The sequence below is a fragment of the Amphiprion ocellaris genome, chromosome 3 (genome assembly GCF_022539595.1).
Source record: "Amphiprion ocellaris isolate individual 3 ecotype Okinawa chromosome 3, ASM2253959v1, whole genome shotgun sequence".
NCBI classification, from domain to species: domain Eukaryota; kingdom Metazoa; phylum Chordata; class Actinopteri; family Pomacentridae; genus Amphiprion; species Amphiprion ocellaris.
The window spans coordinates 12,259,586-12,272,133 of record NC_072768.1 but is presented as its reverse complement, the minus strand read 5'-3'; the positions used below and the strand labels follow the sequence as shown (position 1 = coordinate 12,272,133).

Sequence of the window (12,548 nt, the reverse complement as noted above, 5' to 3'; positions counted from 1 at the left end):
TTCTGGGCATGGAATTCCATTTCCCCGCAGATTTAATTGAGAAAGCAGATTAACCGAAAGCTGTCCTGAAATGTGGTACCCAGTCACCTCTAGTAGATGCTGTTGTCCTGCACTGCCACTGCCTGGACAGGCCAGGCATCCTATAAGAGGAGGCAATGGGAGATAATGAAGAGCTTTAAACATCAGACATGCTTCAAAGTAAAATAGAACATTTAAAATTTAGGAGGTAGTATTTATGGATTTATTTTTGTTTTTGTTTGATACTGTAGTGATGGTCTCTGTGTCGTTAAAAAATTATCTAATACTTTAATGATTTGTTTATAAGGTGAACACACAGGCTTTAGTACACAGGTAGTAATGCATATTAGCCCATTTATAATAAAAATATCGGCTTTATTTTGTATGAAAAGCTTGCATTTAATTTTATTTTCCGTAGTGTTAATGGAGACTAATCGTAAATTTTCTAAATCTCAGGACTTCCTTATCTTCCAGAGTAAAAGCAAAATGAATCAATTTTTTAACGTTGTAAATGGTGTAAAAATAGACAGCAATATAGGAAAATAACATTTTAAAGTTATTGTTACAATCTAAGTTAAATTCGCACAAACAATTACTTTATCGGCCGCGTAAATGTATTTAATAAGACTTTACTTAGAAGACAGACATCGTACAGGACAGACATCCGCTGTGTCCTGGCGTTAGCTTGACAAGTGCTAACTACTGCTGCTGTTGCTGCTGCTGCTGCATCGACCTTGGCTAGCTCGGGATGGCAGGGAAAGCGTGGAGGTCAGCGGTATGTATGAGAAATTACATGCAAACCTTTCATAAGTGATGGACCAAATGCATTATATTTTGTTTTAATTAATAAGCTAACGTTAGCATCCTTTATTTTCATCCATACAGTCAAAGACTGCGGTCAGAACTCACACTGCTAACCTCTTAGCTTAGCGCTAGCACTTCCTGCTTGTAGTTACTATAGCAACCCGACTCTTGACTGCTGTTTAGCTAGCTAGTAAGCTAACTACATGTTTTATCTCATATTATAATGCAATGTCGTGACACTTTATATAGCTGACTGCTCAAATTGATCATTTTCTGTTAAAAATACGTTATGGAAACAAATGTCTATCGTCTACAGATTCTTAATCTGCTAGGAAAGTTGGGTTTATCCATCAATGGCAAGGATAAAATCAAACCACAGGAAGTAAGTTGAGCATACGTTAAAACGCTGACTATCCTTGTTGCATTAGAAAAAAAGAGCTAGCTAGCAATGACCCTCAGTAGCAATGTTAGTCAAATCTGGTCTGGCATTTCGTATTGCAACGTTTTCCAAGGCAGAGCGCCGTTGCTGTCGCACTTAAGCAATTTCTGCAATTCAAGCGAGCTATGACAACTTATGAAGACACTTTAGCTACAAAATCAAACTTGTCTTGCCTGCTCTTTTCTGCCCATGTTCTTGCTGTAGCCTCTTTTGAAGGAGGATATTGGTCTTTAACCCACACTCACACTGATACACTATACAGGCTTACAAATTGCTGATAGTCATTTATACTAATCAAGGCTGATAAATTAACACACTGGCATGCTGGTTATCAAGGACTGGCCATTCCTTCATAAACAGCATTCTGCTTTGAAGTTATTTATCTATCTATCTATCTATCTATCTATCTATCTATCTATCTATCTATCTATCTATCTATCTATCTATCTATCTATCTATCTATCATGTTTATTCAGGTGTTAATTCCTTCATTGTTCACTGCACATGTTTGGCATAACAGTAGAATTGTACACATTTTCGATCAAAAAGAATACATGATAAAACCACTATTCCCATTAAACATTCTGTTCGTGGCTGTATAATTCTTGGGTCATTCTGCTGCTATTATCTCTGCTATTCCAGTAAACTGTGTTCAGTTCACTTCACATGTTGGCTCTATTGTAATGCTTTTCCCTATTGCCAGCAATAAACAACAGAACAGAATTTATTGCTTTATTTATGTCATTGAAGTGAGACTATTTATATTGGAAACTGTGTGATTTCTGGTGTGTTCTGGTCCTTTTTGAATGGCAGGTGTCACGGGTAGTCAGCGCTTTTAAGAATGCGACTCCACAATCCAGAACTTTCACCCAGGGGGTATGTATCTTTCCTGCTAAAGCTACAGTATTTTCTTGAAGATTTCTGCTGTATCTTGGTGCTTGGGTTATATTTAGACTCTCTCTTAGGTGTGTAATTTTTCTTGCGTACTTAAATATTGTGTGTCTTTGTTCTGCCTCACAGATGCAAACTGTTACTTTAATCCCTGGTGATGGAATTGGCCCAGAGATCTCTGTTGCTGTCATGAAGATTTTTGAAGCAGCTAAAGTTAGTACAAGAGGAACAAAAAAAAAAAAAACATCTGTTCACCAAGAACATTAACCAAAAATGTTGTTTTAAAGGGGGTTGATAAAGTACAGCTTACTTATATTACATCCACACTAATATATGACACAAAAAGCATATGATGAAAATGTAGAGTTAGTTATAATTAAAAAATCTTGTGTTGTATGTGTGTTTTTGATGTAGGCACCTATTCAGTGGGAAGAAAGAAATGTGACAGCCATTAAAGGACCTGGTGGCAAATGGATGATTCCTCCAGATGCTAAAGAATCGATGGACAAGAACAAAATTGGCCTGAAAGGTAACCGGCTTATTATATTCTTATATTTGTTTACAAAATATAGGATGGTTTTAACAGTAAGTCAATCCTGATGATGGTAATAGGATTTGCATATTTTTATTTTTCCTGGGGAGTATGAACTAATCTTTTTATTCCGGTAGCTTTGCCCTCGTTTATACCCACAGCAAAAGCTTGTGAATAAAGGCGATTAAATGTTAATGAAACATTATATGTTGTAGTGGAAAGAACTTTTTAAATATATCAATACATCGCTGTTCATTACAAACATGGCATATTACTTCAAAAAAAGTCTTCTTTTTGTCTTGCCAATTTGTATGTAATAATTTCTATGTATCTAAATATCTGCAGGTCCTTTGAAGACACCAATAGCTGCTGGCCATCCCTCCATGAACCTGCTGCTGAGGAAAACTTTTGACCTTTATGCTAATGTGCGTCCCTGTGTGTCAATTGAGGGCTACAAAACGCCCTACACTGATGTGAACCTGGTGACCATCAGGGAAAACACTGAGGGAGAATACAGTGGGATTGAACATGTGGTAAGACCCTTTAACAACATGTTACCTGTCTGGCTGCTGCATGTTATTATTTTCTTTATATCAAAGCATTTTATCCCTTTTTTGTCTTATTATTCAATTTTATTTCTTTCTCTTTGCTTCCCTTGGATTCCTTGATGTTTAGGAATATAACTTTAAAAAAAAAAAACAAACATTCAAATACTCATCACATTCGCTTTGCATACTTCTCATTTCAGATTGTTGATGGAGTCGTGCAGAGTATTAAGCTCATCACTGAACAAGCCAGCCAACGCATCGCAGAGTATGCTTTTGAATACGCCAGAAATAATCAGAGGGCAAGTGTTACTGCCGTTCATAAGGCGAACATCATGTGAGTTGTATTTTGTAGAAATTGCATTAAATAATTCAGCATTTTTGTGTTACTTTCTGAAATTAAGTGACTTTCCACTGTTGACATGTTTATAGGCGCATGTCGGATGGACTTTTCCTACGAAAGTGCAGAGAAGCTGCAGAGAAGCACAGAGATGTGAAATTCACTGAGATGTACCTGGATACTGTGTGCCTTAATGTATGTTGCAACAGCTTTTATTATAAATTTGTTTTATCTGGAGTCATGTTTTAGATGGATAAGAAATGTGTTTTTGGCACATTTAACATTCCTAATTATTAGGGTCATTGTTTTTACACACGTACAGATGGTACAGGATCCCACACAGTTTGATGTACTGGTGATGCCAAACTTGTATGGAGACATTTTGAGGTAAGTCAGTGTCATTGGTGAATTTCTTATGCCATAATATTTATAGGTTAGATGGCGGGGAGAGCAGTGGGGACTGATGAGTAATAATTAAAATTGCTTGAACAAACGTTGAGTAATTCAGGGTTTAGCTGAACTTTAATAATTTATCATCAGTCAAGGAATAAGCATCTAAAATGTTAAGTAAATACTGAAGATGTGATTGCAAATTTGTGGTGATGATGCATATTAACAAACTGTTTGCCAGTGTACTTAATAACTAATTGACAAGACCAAGTAAATAATGTAGTGTAACTTGATGTGTTTACTTTTACAGTGATCTTTGTGCTGGATTAATCGGGGGTCTTGGAGTGACTCCAAGTGGAAACATTGGTGCTAATGGTGTGGCCATATTTGAGTCGGTATGTTGATTTTTGTCACATTTGTCATACTCTTCTATTTTTTGATGATCAAAACACAAGCTGCACAAAATTAAATGGTGTGGTATTAGTTAGGGAAGACGCTCGACAGTGTCACGTACTTTTAAGAAATTTAATATTTATAGAAACGTCAACTATGATGATGGATTGTGATTAATTCCTGCTGTCAGGTTCATGGAACTGCCCCAGATATAGCAGGGAAGGACATGGCCAACCCTACTGCCTTGCTGCTCAGTGCAGTCATGATGCTGCGGCACATGGGCCTACATGGCCACGCCAAGAAGATTGAAGCTGCCTGTTTTGACACAATTCGAGATGAAAAGGTAATCTACTTTTCATTATATTCAGTTTTGGATATATATATTCCTAATCTGATTTGTAACGCTTGTCTTATTCATCATCTTTCAGGTTCGAACACAAGATCTGGGAGGAAACTCAAAGTGCTCGGAATTCACAGACGCAATATGTCAAAGAGTGCGGGACATGGACTAGAAGGACGCTAGTGAAGCCATAAATTTATTGGTAGGGTTTGAATTACTTAACTTCATCATGTCTTATTGTATCAGCACATTTTACCAAAATATGTATTTTAAAAAAAGACTCAGGAGATCCTGAATGTTTTATTTTTCTCTTTGCACACTCCAAAGCACTGTCTTAAAGCATTCGATCAACAGTTTCTGTGTATGTGATGTGTGATGGTACTGAAATGGTTAACTTCTAGTGAATATTATCTATTTATTGGGTGACTGTAACCTTTAATGTATTTGATAGTTATTTTAAAATGTACTTCCTATGATCACTTGACAAGCAATCATTCATCAACAAGCCAAACTCTTTCAGTCATGTTTGTGGATATGCTTCGTATTTATGTGGTTACAAAAGATGAGTTCAAACATAATCAAGCTTCTGTAACATAAAACTTGCAGACATTTTGCACTTCTTTTCATTACAAGCTGTTTTTCTTTATGCAGTATCACGAATGTATAAAGTAAAATGGATATTACAGTGACTTCAGAAATGACAGACCTTTTATTCAGTGTGATGCAGATGACTCTGGTGTCATAGGACCTCTGTGCAGCTATGATTGAGTATTTGTAAAAGTTGCATCCATGTCTTCATGAATTTTTATCCAAAGTGATAAAAACACACACACACACTGAATACTGAAATATCTGCAGAAAATGTCGGATAATTTCATGTCATGCATGGTTTTAAAAAGTAAATATGAAGTGTTGGTCAGAGATAAATATGAATTGAAGACCAGTATTTCAACCAATGAAAAGATGCATTAAAATGGTGTGGCTTTCTAAAATGTCTAGCATTATAATAAAAAGTATTATTCACAATTTAAAATATCATTAAATAAAAGTACTAAATAAAAGACACTATGGTTCTGCGGTTATTTTTGCATTCTGCACACAACACTATTCTTGATAAAGGCTCTCTATGACTTTGTGGTACATCTGTAAGACGACAGGGCGATGAAGCTTCATTGTGGGACCTGGAACGAGAAAACAGTCTCAAAATTGCATGCAATTGCCAATGTATTCAGTTATATAGTATATAACGTTGTTTTAAATACTGTTATTATGCTGAAGGCTGATCGATGTTCTGCTAAACTTACCTAGCTCTCCTCCAGAAACAGAGAAGTCCTTCCTCACAATAGTCCACTTTTGTATGCGCTGGGCATGAGAGGTGGCTGCAGAATTGACTCTGTTGATTCCCTCTTGAATTGCCTGGTACACTTCTTTGTCTTTTCTTTCAATTATGTCAGAGACTTTGGTTGCTTGGCTGCCCAGCTGTCTGCAAAAGTCCACAGCCTCCACGCTCAACTCCTCTGTTGGCTCCATGGTTTCTGTATCAACACAACACTGAAGCAAAGAGTTAAAAATCTTCGACATCACATCATTTCTTTCACCTTATTTATACTTCCAGGCTTCTTACAAGAAAATCTGAGCAAAACACAGCAGCTGCATTTAAATCAGAAAGTTTATATATAAAGGCTGTGTACCTCCATTCGATATGCACATCCTGCTGCTATGAATATGAAATACTAATGGCAGTTTACCTTCAGGGTTAAAAGCATGGACAAGAACTTCCTCTTGTCTCCGATCAGCATGGCGTTGCTGATGATAGGTAGCTCCTTCTTCACTGCTTCCTCTATGGGAACAGGAGGAACGTTCTCCCCTCCAGCTGTGATGATCAACTCTAAAAGAGAAGCGTGGGCACCCTGACATTTCAGCTGTTTATGGCTCATAACAAAGAATAATAAGGAGAACAAAGGAGCCATATCTTCTGTTCAGAGCAGCATGCACTCAAATGTGTGAATGTACTGTACAGGCTGTGAGCTGGTGACCTAACATACACAATTTTCTCATAATAGCTTTGTGTGCTTAGATAACGGTACCTTTCATCCTCCCTGTGATGTACAAGAAACCCTCTTCGTCAATCTTTCCCAAGTCTCCAGAATGCAGCCATCCATCCTCATCCAGAGCTTCTCTTGTTTTGTCTTCCATGTTGAGGAACCCCATGAAAATGTTGCGTCCCCAAAAGCAAATTTCACCCGTCCCCTCGGAGTCCACGTTGGCCATTTTGTATCGACAGCCGGGCACCACCTTACCACAGCTACATGCCAGGAAAAGAATTTGCCCTCTTATTTGATATTCAGAGGACTCAAATTTAACTCATAAGCACTGCAAATATCACATGCTAATTTTATGATCTGTTCATTTTTACCTTGGTAGTTTGTAAGCTTTTGGACCTGACATAAAGTGAGGTCCTGTGCTCTCGCTCATACCATAGGCCTCATACAAGCGGATGTTCAGGCCCAGGAAAAACTGCACTGTTTCACTACCGATTGGAGCCGCTCCAGAGAAGAACTTCTGACAGCAAGACAGGCCCAGCTCAGCCCGAAGCCTCTGCAGCACCAGGCTGTCAGCCAGGGAGAAGAGGAATGGTTTCTCATCATCCCTAAAAATAAATTAAATACTTAAATAAACTTCCAAAATTAGCCAAAATCCACATTGGTGCTCAGACTATGGAATGTACCATGCATCTTGTTATCTGTACTTACTTCAGCTCATGCTTCTGATTGGCTTCCAGGCTGACTGACATTGCCCACGTCATCAGTTTCTTTTTCACGTATCCACACTGACTAATTCCTTGTTTTATCTTCTCCATCATTTTCTCCCACACCCGCGGGACACCCATGTGAGATGTTGGACAAACCTCCCGCAGTGTATTTACCAAACTTCCCTGCAGAAAGAACAACAAGAGATTTTATTCAAAAATGAAAAAGTCATCAGTGAAGATATTTTAGCAGCGGGAAGTCAATCTGAGCAAAACTGCATTTCAATTGAGTGTATTACATAACACAGTTTGTTCCGAGACAACTAATATTTTGCTTCTATGTACATGAATTAAGATTAGTCTGTTATTAGATACACTTTTGAAAAAGCGTGGAGGAGTGTGTGCAGTAATTAAATTGGGAATTGAACTGAATTGGATTGTTGTCAGTGTGCTTATTCTTACCTTTGGCCTGTTGCCAGACATTCTACAAATTCTATATTTACCATCTGTGTGATTAAACCATTTTTACAATTTACCTTTAAAGCATCAGGCTGTGCAAAGTATACCAGCTCCCCGAACATGATGCCCGTCCAGAGGTCATAGATCTGAGCAGCAATGTGGCTGAGAGGCAGGTAGCTCACTAGTGACTCCTGTTTAGTGTCAGCTGGCTGCACCTCTCCAACCATGCTGGCGTGACTGGCCGTCCATGTGATCTGTATATGCATGGATCATGACATTAACTTTACCTCTGTGTTTCTTTAGTAGCACACTTTAACATTAGTCACACGATATCTTACATTGTCATGACTGAGCATGACTCCTTTCGGATTGCCTGTGGTGCCAGATGTGTAGATGAGGACGCAGCATTGGTTTGCTCGCTGGCTGCTGATGATATCCTCCAGTTGTTTCTCAGGAATGTCCAGACCGAGATCCATGAACTCCTCCCACTACAAAACACAGCAATTCACTGCTTGGAACAAACCCTCAACAGTCATTTTTGTCTGTATTATTTTATGTGGAATCTGGATGTCTGAGGGACTTACAGAGTAGAGATTTGAGATCTTCTGCTGGAGCTGTCCACTGTACTGCACTATGGCTTTCAAATGGGGCAGTCGCTCACGTATCTATAATAGCGAGAGAGAGACTTTCACATATTGTTTTGCATATTAAACATGTGTTTTTATATGGTATATCTAACAATACCTGCAATATCTTATCCAATTGCTTTTGGTTTTCTACCACAATAATGTTGGCTTTGGAGTCATTAGCCACATACTGGCAAGCTTCTGGGGAGTTTGTGGCATAAATTCCCGTCATTATTCCTCTGTAAGAAACAATACAGGTTGCTATAAACATGGGCGAAAGAAAACAGTTAATGAATCTGTCATTGTAACAGCAGCACGTATGGAATCAAATAATAGAGTGCACATTAACAGCTGAACAGTACATTATGTGTTGTTGAGTTACTGAGTGATTCAGATTAATTCTGAACATGAATCTGGGTGTGGTGGTAGGATATTCCTCTCTCACCCAGCCATGATGGCACCGACTGCAGAGAAGAACCATTCAGCTGAATTGAATCCCAGTATTGCCACTCCATGGAATCGCTCCAAACCAAGCTGCACACAACAAGAAATTATTAGTCTTTTCTTTTTAAAAATCTAATCATTGATAGTGTCATTTAGAGCAACATCTCTTTTTTGGATGGTACCTTTATAAAGCTGCGTGCTGCTGTCCAGCAGAATTGATAATACTCTATAAACGTTATCTTTTCCCACTTCTTGTTCTTCTTGCTGGCGAGTGCATGCATGTGTCCGTATTTTTCAACCGAGGCCTTAAACATTTGGTGAACTGTGATGGGTTCATCCAGACATCCTTCTTCCATTCTCAGCCTGACTGAGCTCGTAGCATCAGTGGTCCAAAGAGAATCAGCAGGAGCAAGAGGTGAGCTGGCAAACTCCTCTTCTATGTTTTTCTTTCCTGGAGTGAGAGAAAATTCAAATCTAAAAAACAATTGCAGTTCTTTCCACAGAGGGAGACAGTACAGGCTCTGCTTAGGTACATGTTCCACTATGATCTCTGCCTCATGGTTGAGATTCTCTCATTCAGCAGAGCCATTTGCTCATAACTCACCTTCTGAGACGAGTTCTTCACCGTCCATCTGCACTTGTGCCATGGACTCCTGAGCTGCCACACTGAAACACACAGAGGAAACATGGACTGCAAACAGCTCATGTACACTTCAGCTCAGATTCTGGCAGCAGTTTATGTTGCTGTTTTCATTTCATCACATGGGTGTAATTTTTCGGCGGCATTGTTTACTGAACACAATGTGACGCTTGTGGCACAGCTAAAGCCCCCTTGCTTTGTTGGACAGAGTATATTCAATGACAGCAAAAAGACTGGTCACTCCAGCTCATTAAAAATACTGTTTTGTTGAAATTACTAACATTAGCATCTGCAATACCAAATACACTATACTCTGTGATTTGGTAGATTCAATAACATTGAATTTGAGCTCTATATGCATAGGCTGTTTTATATTTTAATAGCATGTTTATTTATCAACCTGAACAAAAGTGCTGGTACCCTAAACAAAACTAGTAATGCTAACAAAAATCTTGTTTAAGTGTTACACCACTTTTTGTGCTGCGGTGAATTTGCCTACTAAATGCTGAATCGGGTTCAATAAAACTATTAGAACCTGTTACACAGTCAGTGGTGGAATGTAACTAAGCACATTTAGTCAGATACTGCACTTAAGTACAAATGCAAAGTACTTATACTTATACTTGGACTTTTCCCTTTCTGTGCAACGTCATGCTTCTACTCTATGACACCTCAGAGCCCAATATTGTGCATATATTATACTACATTTGTCTGATAGATTTAGTTACTTTTCATTTTTTCTCCAATTCCTTCCTGCCCAGCGGAGGCCATGTAATTTCACATTTTGTGATTTTGAACAAATTTTTTTCTGATTACAAATATGTACTCCTTTATAGGTTGAGAAAATTCTCCTGCTTCTTAGGATGTACAAACTATTTAAAAATAAAAGCCCTTGAAATAGCTAGAAAGTACATTGTCGCATAACTGAAGACAGGATAGCAATACTACAAAATATAGTGCTATAAAGCAGTTCAAATTAGCTCAGCATTAAACACCTACAGCATTAAAACACAACATACATATTATTGCATCAGTAATATAAACCCATAAATAAAACATACAATAGTAAAACACTGATATGAAACCTTCTCCTGCAAAATAAATGCTTTTACTTCGTACATGTTTTCACAAATGTTAAATGTATGACTTTTACTTGTAGTGGAATAATTTCACAATGTGGGATTCCTACTTTTACCTACATAAAGGACCTGAATACTTCTTCCACCACTGTCCACAATATACCACTAACTTGTTAACTTCAGGTACTACTACTAGCACAATTCAGATTAGAACAACATTAAAGTTACTTTTAAGTTGCTTACCTGCCCTCAGGTTGATCAGTGACCTTCTTTTCTTCAGGAAATACCATGTTGTTAGCTGTAGATCCCCTGTTAGTTTGGCACTATTCAATCAATCCTCAGAAGTTGTTCAAAGAAAACACATTTCAGAATCAGACTGATGTGAAACTGAAAAGAACGCCTTTCTGGAAAAGTGCAACCTTAAAAGAGCTGCAGATGTTGTTGGGGACTAACAGACTAAAAAGACGTGCAGACCAACAAGTCTCATGAAGTCATCAATGGTAGTGAAACAAATCCCAAAGACCATGTGTGCACTGCATTGGATCATCCGCTCAAAGACATGTCCTGAATTTCAATGAGCGCTGTCTTTTCATGTGTAAAACAGTCCTCTTATGTAACCCTTCTCACATCACACGCTGATAGGTAAAAAACCAAAACATTTCATTCTACATTCAACTTTGATCAGGTTTAATCTCAGTGAATTATATTTTGGATGGATTGGGCAGATGTTTTAACATCCCAGAAGTTTGAGTTTCTTACTTAAAAGTCTGATTTTTATTTAGCTAAAAAATCTGCAGCTGGTTATTCAATAGCTATAACAAAAACAAACTATATTTGGGACTTACAAAATCATCTGTACAATCATGGGTGAGCAGTTTCAGTATTTCTTGCTCTTGTGCAACATACCCTTTGGGTTATTATCCCTCTGCTTAATGTAAACTTTAATTCTCCAGACCTCAAGCATTTTCTGCTTTGTCACATTTCTACTCACTGTGGGCTCATTTCTCTTTGGAATATAAAGTCTGGCACTTGTGTGGAAACAGTACAATTGAAAAACTTTGAATACCATATATATTTTTTAACATTTTTCCAAGTGCCCTTGGCTATTAGTAAAACTGACTTTCTCCCTTTTAAACACACAAGACAAATAGATAAGATAAGATAAGATAAAATTCTTTATTTCTCCCCACTCCAGGGGAAATTTACATTGTTACAGCAGCTTTATTTACAATATATACAAGGGTGGCAAAATTTTTTAACAGAAAAAATAAAAAAAAAATAAAAATAAAGTTTAAAGTTTAAATAAGTCAAGAAAATAAAATAAGGATAAAAATCTAAATCGTAAATAGAAATCTTTACAAAGAAATTGTATAAAAAATGTGCAAGTGGCAGCATATAACAACATAACAGAGCTCTGCAAAAATGATACAGTGGCAAAAATTTAAAAAAGAGCAACTGGAAGTTAAAAATTACCTGAATTGCCCAAAGATTAAAATGAGTCAAGCTTTAGATTGTTTTGCAGGTTATTCCATGCTGAATATACACAGTAAATAAAACACAATTTTCTAGCATCAGTAAAAACAGCAGGTACAGCAGCATAATCCAGTCATAGACATAGATTTCAACTATTACAACAACATAAAAGAAATTATCAGTTACAACTTGTGCTTTGTATGTGCCACCCCAAGATTTTCAGTCATCCCATTAGGCCACCCTAATGGAAAATACCTGGAGATGCCCCTGTATGTACTTGCCAAACAGGTTTTAGCTGTTTCTCATAAAATGCTCATGGAACCCCTAACACACTGGCCTTTAACCCTCCTGTTGTCTTCATTCACAGGCACGAAAAAATATCATTT

General features: G+C 37.6%; 2 protein-coding genes across 3 annotated transcripts; one reads left to right on the top strand and one right to left on the bottom strand.

The window, feature by feature from the left end:
- Positions 1-699: 699 nt before the first annotated feature.
- idh3a (isocitrate dehydrogenase (NAD(+)) 3 catalytic subunit alpha) lies at positions 700-5,753 on the top strand. Of its 2 annotated transcripts, XM_023289377.3 has the most exons (12): positions 716-793; positions 1,139-1,204; positions 2,075-2,137; positions 2,282-2,365; positions 2,567-2,681; positions 3,030-3,217; positions 3,433-3,566; positions 3,662-3,764; positions 3,892-3,956; positions 4,270-4,354; positions 4,543-4,695; positions 4,781-5,753. In XM_023289377.3, exons 1-12 carry the CDS (start codon positions 767-769, stop codon positions 4,862-4,864), a joined length of 1,167 nt encoding a protein of 388 aa, XP_023145145.2. In that variant the 5' UTR covers positions 716-766; the 3' UTR covers positions 4,865-5,753. The 2 variants fall into 2 exon arrangements, with proteins under 2 accessions (XP_023145146.2, XP_023145145.2); XM_023289378.3 differs by lacking the exon at positions 1,139-1,204 and having other exon boundaries at positions 700-793.
- Positions 5,383-11,211, bottom strand: acsbg1 (acyl-CoA synthetase bubblegum family member 1). Its single transcript, XM_023289376.3, has 14 exons — positions 10,933-11,211; positions 9,575-9,636; positions 9,153-9,421; positions 8,972-9,060; positions 8,645-8,765; positions 8,485-8,565; positions 8,239-8,388; positions 7,978-8,154; positions 7,446-7,627; positions 7,109-7,342; positions 6,780-6,997; positions 6,441-6,580; positions 5,997-6,243; positions 5,383-5,873 (listed from the first exon to the last, which is right to left on the bottom strand). Exons 1-14 carry the CDS (start codon positions 10,977-10,979, stop codon positions 5,797-5,799), a joined length of 2,094 nt encoding a protein of 697 aa, XP_023145144.1. The 5' UTR covers positions 10,980-11,211; the 3' UTR covers positions 5,383-5,796.
- Between the last annotated feature and the right edge of the window lie 1,337 nt (positions 11,212-12,548).